A 13505-nucleotide genomic window follows, 5' to 3' on the forward strand; every position below is an offset into this window, starting at 1 on the left:
CAAATGATTTGCTCATTATTTTCAACGCATGGATATCCATTTATACATGACCTCCTGCTGAGTAACTAACTAAAGGGGGTGAAAATGACATTACATTAATTACTGAGTGAAACTGAGTTTCAGCTCAGTGCTTCAAGTTCAGTTACCAGTTCCTGGTATTGATTGTGAGCAAATAAAAAGTTAAAATTTTCCTTTGGATAAACTAACAAGTCCTACAAATGTGTGAATTCATTGAGGCACTAAGGCAAAGTGGATCCCCTAAATTGTATGCTACTTACATTTACACTATATTAAAGACAAGCATTTTGGTAAAAAATTTAACTAATCTAGTTGAAGCTTTCCTCCTACATCCTCTTCCCTCCATGTCAGTGGGCATGATACACAGTCAGCTTAACCCCTGCCTGTGTCATTCTCCCTGGTAGAAACTCCTCAGATCAGAAATGAATTCTTCATGCTGATCCCGGAACAAGGCTGTGCTGCATTTGTCACAGCCACTTCCTTCCACTTTAACTCAAAGCTGTTTGGTATGGCTGGAGCTTTGCAGACTGCAGAGATGTGACAGGGGCCGTTTGAAAGCTCAGGCTGAATGCTCCGTCTCTATCTGCAGAACAGGGAGTGAGCGCTTGTTCAATCGCTGTGTAAACTCTGCAGAAACGCACTCCTCTTTTGGAGATTTAATTCAAGATAATATTTAACTTTGTTGTTTTTTGTGTTTAGATTAATTGACGTTTTGTCTTAAGTGTCTCACAACAAAAACGTATAAGAAAACACATTAAATTTACACTTACAATTTGAAGATGTAAACCAGAACACATTGTCTTATTTCCCACTTTTCTATTAAGCAAACCCAATTTTAGTTTTTCTATGGAAGAGATAATGGTGGGTCTTAGAGGCTGTAGCCTAACATAAATGAGAGAAGGTTTGTGGAGGTGCCCAGAGAGGCTTAGCTATGCATTGGCTGTTGAGTCTGGCATGTGTTCTGGCACTGGGAGTGTATTCTCAACAGGACTGGTGGATTAGTGTCCATTTGGACAACAGAGTGGTCCGCAGCTTGGGGTGACATTCAACTTCAGCAGGCCAGCAGCTCACAGACTGATCATGATGTTTAGCCTTGCTGTTAATTGTCATCAATGTGCATTATATGTAAAGGCATTGATTTGCTGTATTTTCATGAGTTGAATGTGGATATGATGACTAGGATGGCAAACTGTGTTTTATTTTTTGCTGTTCTCCTGTCATCTTGTCTAAATTGGTTGACTCTGCGTGTGTGAAATGAAGCGGTGACCATGCTGCAGTGTGGTGGGTCAGTTGATCATGGAGTATAGTGGTGGGCTTTGGGGCCGCGGGGACGGCAGTCCATTTTGCGTTTGATCCCGGTCGGGGTACATCCATGCTCACAGGGCGACTGCTGCGGTCCATCTGGTGGAAGCTTTAATCACCTCCCACTCCAACTTACACACACACACACACACTAACACAAAGCACACAGAGCTCCTCACTTGAGATTCTTTTGACTGCTGCTCACTGTTAGACCTTTTTTATTTTATTATTTATTTCAATCATTTCGGCAGTCATGTATCTCCCTGCAGAAATGAATCCTGTTTTCTACCTTTTACATAAGCTCCTCCTCAGACACCAGGTGGAAAGACGTGAGTCACTGAAACACCACCTGCCATCCGTAATGACGTTTAAAACCTCATCAAAAATCTCCCGCTATCAGATCTGCTATTTGGCTTTTGATAAGGAATAACCTTTTAGAAATGAGACGCATCCAGAGTCCTTCACAGGGCTGGCCTACGGCACTGTGGACCAAAACATGCCCACGCTGCACAAATCCAGCTCTCGAAATGTCACTTCATGCTTAACCGCCCTTTCTCATGCTCGGAGAAAAGCAAGTGGGCAATGCACAAACAGAAAAACTCCACCGGGTTTCAGTTTAAATGCCTACATGCTTAGAGACATGTTTCAATTATTTTGTGTTGTTGAAACATTTAGCCGATTAAAGAGAAAGACAAGATTCTTTTGTGGAAAACAAACACTCTAGAAATTATTTTCCACTAAGAAAATAGCAAGACACAGTGTACAAAAAAGCATCAGTCGTGTTCTGAGTAAATATACAACTCATAGTGTTACATTAAATTAAGCCAAGACAGATAAATGCAATATTGCAAACGGATAGGTAAATGAAAATATGTCTCTTATAAAAGTAAGTCATATACAAAATATGTGTGTATTCCTGTAAATTAGCTCACTTTACAGTCTTGTCACTAATATACTGGCTCAAGACAGGCTCCATGGAAAACCATTTAAACCTGAATGCTGCTGTTAGAATACATTCATTATTAATGAGAGTGAAGAGTTAGCAGATAATGATGGTGCTGTTGATGCATCTAACTCTGGGTTGTGTAGAGGATCCATTTACTGTTAGCCTCCCCTTGGGCAAAAATATCTATAGTATTTTTTTTTATCAGTTTCCAATATCTTATCTTGATGTAGCTGGCTTTTCATGAACATATCATTCGGGTAATCAATTGATGTGGAAATGTGGGAATGTCTATCACCCATTCAAAACCACTTTATTTTAAGTACACACACAATATACACAGAGCCCAACTACTGGATATGTCCCAGTGGAGCCGGTGGCTAGCTACTGTAACATCAATGGTCACTCCTCTGCGGTGCTAATGCACAAGTCAGCCGTACATCATTTATTCATGGTGACAGCAGATACTTTGCCTCATCCCCAGCAATTAGCAAATCGATAAGAACGCATTGGCTTTGAAACTATCAATTCTGAGAGGAGGAAAAAATAGTGTTGTTCATCAACATGCCAGGATCCGAGGCACAGGCGATCACTCAAGTATCGGCAGCGTTTGTCAGCTCAGCCTTAACAGGCACATTTCCTCACATCACTGCTCTTAAAATGACTGCCAGATATTGTCTGGTCAAGAGTCCTCACCTACAAAATGAGTGTCTGTTCCATATAATATCTCAAATTGGTGTTATAAGGGGCACACTCTATAAATTGAAAAAAAAACAAAAAAACAATTGACTGTTCCTTTTGGTGGGAGATTTTATTTGAATTATGGATTTGTGTCTATTGTGCAGGAGATGACAGAGCTGAAGCCATCTGATTGAGATTATCACAGATGTAGACAGGCCAGTAAAGGGCTTGCAATGGCTAATACCTCTTTTGTCAATTTTTATAAGGCTGACATATCTATGCAACATTTTGACATCACTGTCAGTTTTATAATTAATTCAGTAAAACTGCTGGTTCTTGCATTGCATCAACCCTCAGATTATGACTTCACTGTCAAATAGCAGCTGTGGCATTTTTTTTTTCTATATTTCCATAATAATTGTTAACGTTTGTTTGCAAATAACAGAATATGAAGAACTTACCAACACAATACGACTTTCTCTGCCAGTCTTGTCTGTTTCATTATTCCCTCTCCATTTATCCTTTTAAGCCGAATGAAAAAACTGCAACTGGATTTGAAAACATTGTCCAAGAGAGGCAACAAATTTGTCTCTGAAATTAAATGTTTTCTTCTAGCATGCAAGAGAGCAGTGCTGGGATTTTTTGAATTAAAGGAGAGAAATGAACAGCAGGAAGTGAGATTATTTTGTTTATTCAACCTATTGAACTGTACAAATGTAAACACTGACTTGAGTTAAATCTCCAGTAGAATTCACTGGCCCACCACATATATATAATCCACTACCACATAAACTGTGATAATTATGTGTGCCTGCATGCTTGCATTATGGGTGAGGTTTACACAATTTTCTATTTTTTTTTTTTTTACACTTGAAGGCCTTAGTCTGTATTTTTAGTTCATAAATATGAAAATCACACTCATACTACAGTTTGATTTTCAAAAAAATCTGCATTTTTTTACTTGCATCGTAACTGAAAACATCTATTTTTAATGATTTGTTGACAAATATTATCATGATCAGAAAACCTGAGCTACTTAGATTTCGTAATGTTAATCCGTGTATTAAAAGACTTGTCAATCAGTGTGGGAATAATAGCATGTTCAAATCGTCTGCTTTGTTTTTTGCTGGTGGGGGCGACCCTTTTGTTTACATCTGGATTATGGGATGTGCTTTTTACAACAAAGATCTTTGCCTATCCCTAAAATAATTACTCACATGATCAGTCCTTTATGGCTGGTTTGTCATGCACGTGAAGACACATTAGACAGTGTACAGCCTCTACTCTGAACCCCTGAGCTCTGCCATGTGCCATTATATAGGTGAAATTACAGGTCATTACTTCCATGTCAAAGTACCTGAACATGGAAAGGTGACCTTTGGCTGGGCGTGGGCGCTTGTGTTGGTGCAGTAGGCTATTCGGGGGTTAGACTATTGTTTATGGATCACATCCACATCTCCAGCCGTTTTTATATCTTGTCTACAGAGTTGATGGGTATGAAAAATAGGTAATGATCAAACACATGGTAATGTGTGATGAAATACGCGCTAAAAGGCACCCCGCGGACGAGCTAAATTGCCAGGTTGGGTGTGTCTACAGTAGACTTGGAGAGAGATGGAGAAAGGGAGACAGCGAAGAGAAAGAGAGAGAGTTCACTTAGCTTTACAGTGTGTGTGTGTGTGTGTGTGTCTGTGCATGAGCCTGCAGACACCTGCTCCATTCTGCAGTGATGGCTCCCAGCGGGACACAGGCTCAGCTGCTGATCACTAGGCCCTCCCTGCAGCACTGGTGGCCAACACACACACACACACACACACACACACACACACACACACACACACACACACGCAAACACACACACACAAACACACACAGAGCTCTTCCAACAAATCTGAACCCTGCAGTGTCTCTCAGCCTCTCTCTATTCTCCCGTAACTGACACACCACATGTGCTCATATCAAGTGCAAACATGACATGATGTACACACACGCACAAGCTCCACAGTCCGTGTTCGTATGATGTTGCATGTAAATTCTATGACACGGTGGAGTCATAACCCGCTCTAGTTTGAGATACGCTATAGGGATGTTATGGATGCTGAATAGCATGTCTGTATTCTGCTGCCCTATGCCCACAGAGCTTTATTGAACAAAGCACTACATCAAACCCCCATATTATGTGCTGCTGTGATAAATAGAAAAAGGATAAAATGATGTAAAATATATTTTAACCTTCTTTTGTTTATTTTCTCATATAAACACTTTTGACTCCCTCCAGTGATTATTTGCTGCTCTTTGGCAGATCACTTAATATTTCATGTTAGTAAAATAGAATACAACCACCTCATTTGTTTTTTGTCAATCCTGTATTAATCAACCACCATTGTACTTGAGGCATGATTGTTGTCATAGTTGACGATGGTGTATTTTGCACATATCTCCATCTCTGTGTTTCTCTCTCTATGAGCATCTTTTTCCCTCTGTGGCGTCGTTCAGTCTGCTGCACCTGTTTGTGCCTCGCTGACGGCAGGGTTGTGGAGCATAAATGAACTAATTTCCTGGATATAGAGAACACTGCAATCAAGGAAAGGGGAAATGCAGCGAGCGGCAGATGGAAGGAGCTAATCATTGTTATGAAATAGAGATGACCTCTAACTATCTCCTGGCTGCTAATATACCGTAGCTACACACACACACTTGCCAACGACTGTGCCACGTACAAGCTCTCTCTCTCTCTTTCCTCTTTAGTCTTCTCTTCCTGTTTGTTTTTGTGGTGGTGATGAACCTCTTCACGCAGGTTTGAAATTCAACCCTGTTTTTTTTTTTTTTTTTTAATGTTGAAACAGAAAAGATTGGAGTTGTCAAACAAAGCCTAGTGTCACATAGAGAACGGCAGCTGCCTGCAGTGGGTAATCAGTGGAGCTTTCTACAAATTAACAACATTCAGCTCTGAAGCACGGCGCACTGCAGGTTTTTAGATGTGGGCTTTTGAAAATTAGATCTCAGTGACTGAAATACGGAATAATTTGCAATTCAGTTTTTGCTCATATTTAATTTTATCCGCTTTGTCTAAGGTGACATGCCTGAGATTGCCTGGTCATCCTAAAGCTGTAAACTAATACTGCCGATACTCATTTTGAACCGAAGAATATTAGTTTAAAATTTCGTTAATTGCATGCTGAACCTCTTCTCCGTGTGCCTGGGTTCTGATAAATTTCGCATTTGATTCTTTGAATGCTCTTTTAAAAGCACTGTCCCACACCTTAAAACACAAGATGCACGACTGAGAACATGCGCACACTAAAACAAGCACACACAGAGAAAACAACATGTACACAAACACAAACTCAAATGCTCTAAACAAGCTGAACACACAGTGTTGCCAGGAGAAGTGATGGTAAACTTTGCTGCAGGCATGTAGTATGTTGGAGGACAAAACCATTTGACTATTTGTTCATTTATCAAAGCACTCATTTAATGCAGTGGTGCATTACTTGGAAATACACTGTATTTGCTTAATTTTGAAGGGTAATATTATAGTTACAGTGATTAATAGATAAAATAACTGTTTTATGAAACAAAGAAATCATTGCTCCATTTCTGATATACAGGGCAATGTTTGCTGCGGCTACAGAGTTTTATTTCCTTTTTGATATCACAGAGGTAAAAAAATGTGATGCTGCTTTTGAGGCTTTACACACCAAAGCCACCAGAATCTTCCAGCACATTTATCTAATGTATGCAAATGATCTTGCTGTGCTTAATGAAGGTACCATTAATCACTATAACGATGGTCTTTTTTAACCAGGGTAATCATGCGTGTGCACACATACACACACACACACACGCTCTCAAGCACACTTTCAAATGCATACACAAGCGTATGCGCATATGCGCACTCTCATTCGCCCCCACACGCGCACACACACACACACACACACATAGGAACACGCCTCATCACCAGCAACACATTGATAACTAATGTGCAAAATCACAAAAATAAACCATTAAGAAACCATTTTGCCAGAAATGTAACTATGTATGATGAGGACCTCATAGTCACTGAGTTATTCATAACAATGTTTTGAATTCATTTCGTATGCACTTTATTTCCTAATTCCATTTATATGCTGTGCTGTTAAATTCAATGCAATTTGCAACTAGTAATCTGATCGTCATGTTCTACCCTGGAATTGACTAGTGAAGTAATCACCTCGAATTCTGTTATTCCATCTCAATAGTGCCGATAAGATGCATCAAAATACGTTAACACGTCAATCATATTTATATAATAAATTCAGCTAATTAGTTCCACTGGTTTCAACAAATAATTTATGGTCCAGCAGCTTTATGCAAACAACAGATAACACTGGCAGTGGGAAACACAGTAATTTTGTGTGCTGTACAATAACAACAAAACAGTGGACAGACGTCTTTGAACTCGTGTAAGAATTCAAAGCAAAAACTGAAAAAACATTTTTGAAACCCCAACTCCTCACGGACGTATTTCACCGCTTATCCTCGCCGTGCATTTGCATACAGTTGACGGAAACCCCTGGGTACAGTCAACAGCATGACAGTGGGTTATGAAGGCTTCCGGGAGGCTCTGGGGTGTGGATCTGAGCCAGTTTGAAGGGGAGCCGAACCAATGAAGAGCCCACAGCGGATTAGACACCCACAGCTTCATGTCGCTTTAATGCGGCGAGTCAGGGATTTTCTTACAACGCTTTTGCCTAAATGCTCAGGGTTTTCTCATGCCCCTTTTTCTCTCTCATTCCCTTCCCTTTCTATGTAAATGGCAAGAGTAACGTTGACTCTGCTGCAAAATATCCCATCTATCTACAGTGCTCCAGCTTCCTGTGCTAATGTGACTTGTCAGATGTTGATTGGAATTGAACCATATTGATAGTTGTGATCAAATGTCATTTGAAATGTGTCATCTTACGCAACTGTTCATCTCCTAAGGTTGCTGAGAAAAACAATCGTTCCTTTTCGGCTAATTTTCCCTTTTGTTTTTATATAAAGTTTCTAAATGGTAGAATTGCAAGTGCACATGCACAAGCCTATTTATTAATTCACTATGAAAGTTAATTAATCATTGAGTGGCAAATACAAACATTAAATACAAAAGCTGCAGAGGCTGAGTGAATTAACAAAATACAACCACCATAAAATATATTACCCATACAGACACACACTCACACATGCATGCACACACACAAACACCTCAAATTCCCTTGATAACAGTCTGACTGGCAGAGGCTAAAGACAGAGTAGGCGTCTGTAATTGAACAAACATAACAATGTAAATATTTACTAATACTATCCACTGGGGATACAGGCAGCATCCCACAATTGATTTGCTCTCTTTCTGCCCTTTTGCTCTTTTCTTCTCACTCACACACACACACACACTCACACAGATGCACACTGACTAACTACCACGCTTATCTTTTTTTCCCTGTTTCTTTTCTTGGTATTATGTTGCCTATGTTCATTAAAGAGATGGAGATATATCGGTCTGTCTATCCTCTTACCAGGGGTGACCTGTAGCCCATCTGGGCTGGCGATGACAGGAGATCCCTGGGAAATAGCGGCGAGTGCGTCTCGGGGACGGAGCCCACGCCACTGGCTGCTAGTCCCGAGAGCTGCCCGTACCTCGCCATCATCTTGAGATGCTGCTCACAGAACACACACACTCGTACATAGACACAGGAGGAGAGGGGAGGAGGAAGAGGAAGAGAGAGAGAGAGGGAAAGAGAGAGAGAGGAAAAAAGAGAGAGGGTAGAAGGGAAGGAGAACAGATAACAGCAGGTAGGAAGGACGGTGAGAATGGTAAAGGACAGAGGAAGGAGTGGGGGGTGGGGGTGGGGGGGGGGGACATGAAGAAAGAGGAGGTAGAGGGGGATTACAGTACACTTTGCTCTCACACAAATGCATGTGTGAACTCACACACGTACAAGCATACACACTCGCGCTTACATACTGTACGTGCACATGAAGGCACACATACTATTTTAGCCCCAGGTGGGCAATTTCACAAGCAAGCCTACATTTGATAGGTTTGATAGCTACCTTGGTTTTGTTACAATTGGGGGATATAAAGTCTGGGCACTAGCTCTCCATTTATTATTACAAGCCAGGATGAGCGTGAGAAGCGTAGCAGTCCCTTTTTTCGCCGTACCGACCATCGTGCCGGGGAAATATAATAAAAACAGCTGCTGTTATCAATCATCCTCTCTGTCTTCTGGCTATGAGCATACAGAAGTGTACAGACATGCACACGCACGGACATACAATAACACACATGACAGAATGGTTGGCAGCAGACATACACAGGTGAGGTGTGGAGAAAGAAGCAAATCCAAATCTCTTTACCTCATTGCTCAACAAAGCAGCGTTGAGTGTTCGGCTTATTTCGAACATGTTCAGATTCGGTGCTTTTTTCGTTCTGTCCTTTTTATTTTCAGATTCTCTTCAGTTCTTTGCTCCCCTTTTTTCTTTTCTGCGGTTGGGAGTCAGTCCCGGGAACACAAAAAAGAAAGAAAGAAAAAAATGAAATCAATTGGAAAAAAGAGGGGAATAAAAAAAAAAATCCTCTTTAATTTTCAGATTTCGGAGTTGTGATTTTTCAGTCCTCTATTTTTTCTTTCTCCCCTGTCTGCTGATGCACCTCTGCTGGCTGTGGCTGTAGTGGTGGCGTTTGTGCCCAGGGTCTCCGCACGCGTCTAAGGAGTCAATACGCTGTTTTTTTTTAAAATCTCCCCAGAGTCAGCACATTAAAACAGGCAGTCAGGCAGTCGGTGGGTCGGTGGGTCGGCTTGGCGGGCTGGCTGGCTCCCTTATCTGTCCCCCGCACACTGGCTCACACAATACGCTCCGATCCTCACACTGCTCGCTAGCAGATTAGCCTGTCCCAAAACATAGCACTTAGTTTAAACTCCCCTCCCTTTTGCTCTCTCTCACTCTCTCTCTCTCTCTCTGTATCACTCCCTCTGGCTCTCTCCTTTGCTCTCCCTCCCTCTCTCTCGCTCTATCTCTCTCACTCCATCTCTCTCTGCGTCACTCTCTCTCTCTCTCTCCGTATCACTCCCTCTGGCTCTCTCCTTTGCTCTCCCTCCCTCTCTCTCGCTCTATCTCTCTCACTCCATCTCTCTCTGCATCACTCTCTCTCTCTCTCTCTCTCTCTATCCCCCACTGCTCACGCATTGATGCAGCTACAGTTCACTATGCTACCACAAGGTGGGAAGACTGTTCTAGCAACAGCGACACCATCACCGCCACATCCCTTCCTCTCCGTGCCACTCCTATCTTCTAGATTTTCCTCTCTTCTTCTCTTTTCGTGTGTGTCTATCAAACACAGGTATAGACAGTGAAGGAACGCGCCTATAGTTGCTCTCACTCCCTGACCGAATCAAACATACAGGCAGGATAAACGGATTAGTTAGGAGGATGTGAGGACTTATATTGTGCCGTTCTGTTTTCTAATTGAGGCTCTTACAGAAACAGGTTGTGGATTCATGTGTTGAAAAGGGTTATCAAAGTATGGGATGCATTTGGGAATGTAAAAAAGAACAAAACACCTGAACACTGTCAAGAGACCTCAAGAGAGTGGAAATGAAGGGTACCTCTCTGTAATAGCCAGCAAAGGAAAAAAAGTAAGGGCTGGGCTGATGTGAGCATCAAGGTCAGGTGGCTGTCCTTTTCCTCAGCAGGGTGTGGCACAGCGATGACGAAGCAGCTAGTCACAGGCATGGCAGGAGATCCCAACTACAGAACAAACAAACAAGCAAAAAAAAAAATTTAGGGAGGCTTGTGCCAAGAGTATGATTCACTACATTCTTGGTTTCAGTCATTAATATCTAAGATACTTCAGAATGATGACTCACAGTGTGCTGTATCTGCATCTAGTTATAAATAAAGTCAAAATGTTTATGAAATTGAAGCCTGTGTATTAGGAAAGATAACCTTTTATGAAGGTGATGTTGTTGTAGTGATTGGGGCCGCCATCATCTCCACTAATCTTAGTGGTGTCTTATTAGTAGCTCCATCAGCGTGGCGTAGGATTTATTCCCAGCGCTTTGAATGTGCTTTTTGCTCTCTCGGTTCAGAGTGGGGAGAGTGGCCAGTTAATATCAGCCTATTGACACCAGACCATCTGTTTCTGTGGACACTATCCAGCACAATAAAGAGGGAGGGAGAGAGCGACACAGAGACAGAGGAAGTGACAGATAAAGGGAGAAGAGTGGGTGAAAAGCAGAGGAAGTGTTAGCAAACTGTTAGTTTTAAGGGATGTTTATGTGATACAGGGAAGGAAAAAAATATGTAGAGACACACATTTCAAGGATGTGGCGTATGATATTGTTTACATGTTTTAAATTAGCACATTTTCTCTTTTTACATTTTCATCAGTGGCAGGATATGTGAAGGTATCATCATCAACAACATCACCACCGTGTTGTTATGTGTCAGTTTTACCATCTTGGCTTCAATTCCGTTTAATTTTTTTTCCAACTCAGAAAAAGGGCTGCTAGCCACATCCCTGTTCTGTAAAGCCCGTGGTCTCTGGGGATGGCTGGTCCGGCAGAGCCCTTGGGGGGGCTGTCAGTTGAATCATCCAGAGTGAGGGCTGATTCTTCAGTCAGCTGCCTCTCAAGCCCTCCTCTCTGACCCAGCCTCACTCCCCTGAGCCCCCTGATTGCTGTCACCATAGTGATTCTCTGTGTACTGCCGGCTGGTCTCTCCAACCCCCCCCCTCCCCTCCCAACCCTCCCCAACCCCCCCACCGTGCCTCTCACAACCACCCGTCTCCAACTCGCTGCCACTTGTGCCCTGTGTTTTGATTTTTGCATGACTTCCTCCTTCATTGATGATGGACTTTATGTGTGGAAGTTCTTAGCTGACCAGAGTAAAAAGGGTTTCCCTGTACTTCCTGAAATACAAACACATAGATTTGCCTCCCTCCTCCCCCCGAACACACATACTCACACATACACAAATGGATCACGCTTAAGGCTGCTGGAGACAAAAACAAGAAATTCTTAGTGTCAGTTTTTTTTTTCTTTTTGTTGTGGTACCGCTACGTACAAGCACTGACTTATTTGATCATTTTACAATTTAGAAGAGAGCGTATCTCTCTGAAAGAATGAAAAGCTAGTTTTGAAAAATACCTTTGCTGTGCCAAAACTACTGTTTCCCCAAGGAGTTTTTGATATGTTCTGTGTCCTCCAGTTACGAGCAACCAACACTTAAAAATAGCCACAGTTTCTTAAAGTTACTGTAGATTCTGTATTTAACCATGACAGGGATGTCTACATGTGAAGCACATTCATATGTAAAATCATTAGAGGTCAAGAATGTTTTGATATGCGTGTGAAAATACACTCTCTTGAGAGATAATTAAAATGTGAGAGACCATGGTGTGGATTGTACTCCTCTTCTCTTTCATGTTATACTGTTTTCCAGTGATGGATGTTTTCATTAAATTATTGCTGCACTTTGCAGACATCATGACAAGAAACATACTGCATGTGTGCAGTATGTTTGCAGATAGAGAGGAGGGGTTATTCTTGAAAGTGTTTCTATTTTTTCGTTTTCTTCAAACGTGTTTCAAGGAGGACACACCAATATAGAATATGAAGCTTTAAAAGAAAAGGAAAGCCATAAAGATAAAACATTTCATGAAATTCAACTCAAACTTTGCTGTTATTAGCTCCTACATATTGACATCATGAAGGTACCAGGAACTCTTGAGTTTTTAGTGCAATGTGTAAATGGTATACATCATTTAAAACTTAGGATTTAACACGCAGAAATGTATTTATTTTTTAGATTCAATATATCTTAGAAAATATCACCTTTATTTCAATGTGTTTAGAGTATTATGGAACCAACATAGAAAAATTTAAATATCTGATAGACATTGTCAAGTTATGTATAATGTTATGTTAAAATATTACAAATTAATGTCTTAGTAAAATTCTATTTTTCAGAAGCCAACTAAAAAGTACGATTTTCAGCCAAACGATCAGGTTACAGTCAGTTTCTCAAGTGTGCCCAAATCTGGCAGACACAGGCCAGGATCATGCGATAAATACAACTACTCCTATGCAGTCTCTATTTGATAAGAGCTGGGAAACAAGGGAAACATGTAGCGTATCTAATTCATTCTCCTCATGCTCCATAATTCAATTTCAATCTCCCTCTTGAAAATGAATGATTGTACCACCATAGAGCTCTTTAATTGGCATAGTGTTAAAGAAATGACATAGCATGGAGGACAGCTATTCAATTTTCAATTTTAACAAAATATTACACAGCAGCTCTGTATTCTCTTCCGGTCATCTGAAAAATAATCAGTCCGACCTATCTACTCAGCGGCCTGTTGATGCTTGCCATCAAATACAGATCACACACAGAGAGAAAAATCATTGCCCTCTCCCTGGTCTTATTCATTTGGTCCTGTTACACACAGCTTATAACCTGAAAATTAGCAGCAGCCTGTATGCCTCTTGCTCCAGGAGTTGTGCGGCTGCTCATTTGATGTACTTAATCAGGTGCA

The 13505-nt window shown here is 41.3% G+C and overlaps 2 protein-coding genes across 7 annotated transcripts in view; one reads left to right on the forward strand and one right to left on the reverse strand.

Annotated features, from left to right (window-relative positions):
* agbl4 (AGBL carboxypeptidase 4) overlaps positions 1-13505 on the forward strand; it is a 434053-nt gene that overhangs the window by 116840 nt on the left and 303708 nt on the right. The window lies entirely within an intron of this gene.
* The window catches only part of elavl4 (ELAV like neuron-specific RNA binding protein 4), an 84261-nt gene that overhangs the window by 69463 nt on the left and 1293 nt on the right, over positions 1-13505 (reverse strand). For 2 of the 5 annotated variants that reach the window (XM_067597040.1, XM_067597039.1), the window contains exons 2-5: positions 10913-11117; positions 10573-10714; positions 9323-9449; positions 8482-8622 (exon numbers count right to left, since the gene is read on the reverse strand). In XM_067597040.1, coding sequence (XP_067453141.1) covers positions 8482-8622; positions 9323-9370 — 189 coding nt within the window. In that variant the 5' untranslated portion in view covers positions 9371-9449; positions 10573-10714; positions 10913-11117. Of the gene's footprint in view, positions 1-8481; positions 8623-9322; positions 10528-10572; positions 10715-10912; positions 11118-13505 lie in introns of those variants that run through there. The other 3 variants (XM_067597041.1, XM_067597045.1, XM_067597042.1) reach the window with 3 other exon arrangements.

The sequence above is a fragment of the Thunnus thynnus genome, chromosome 8, assembly GCF_963924715.1.
Source record: "Thunnus thynnus chromosome 8, fThuThy2.1, whole genome shotgun sequence".
Classification (NCBI taxonomy): domain Eukaryota; kingdom Metazoa; phylum Chordata; class Actinopteri; order Scombriformes; family Scombridae; genus Thunnus; species Thunnus thynnus.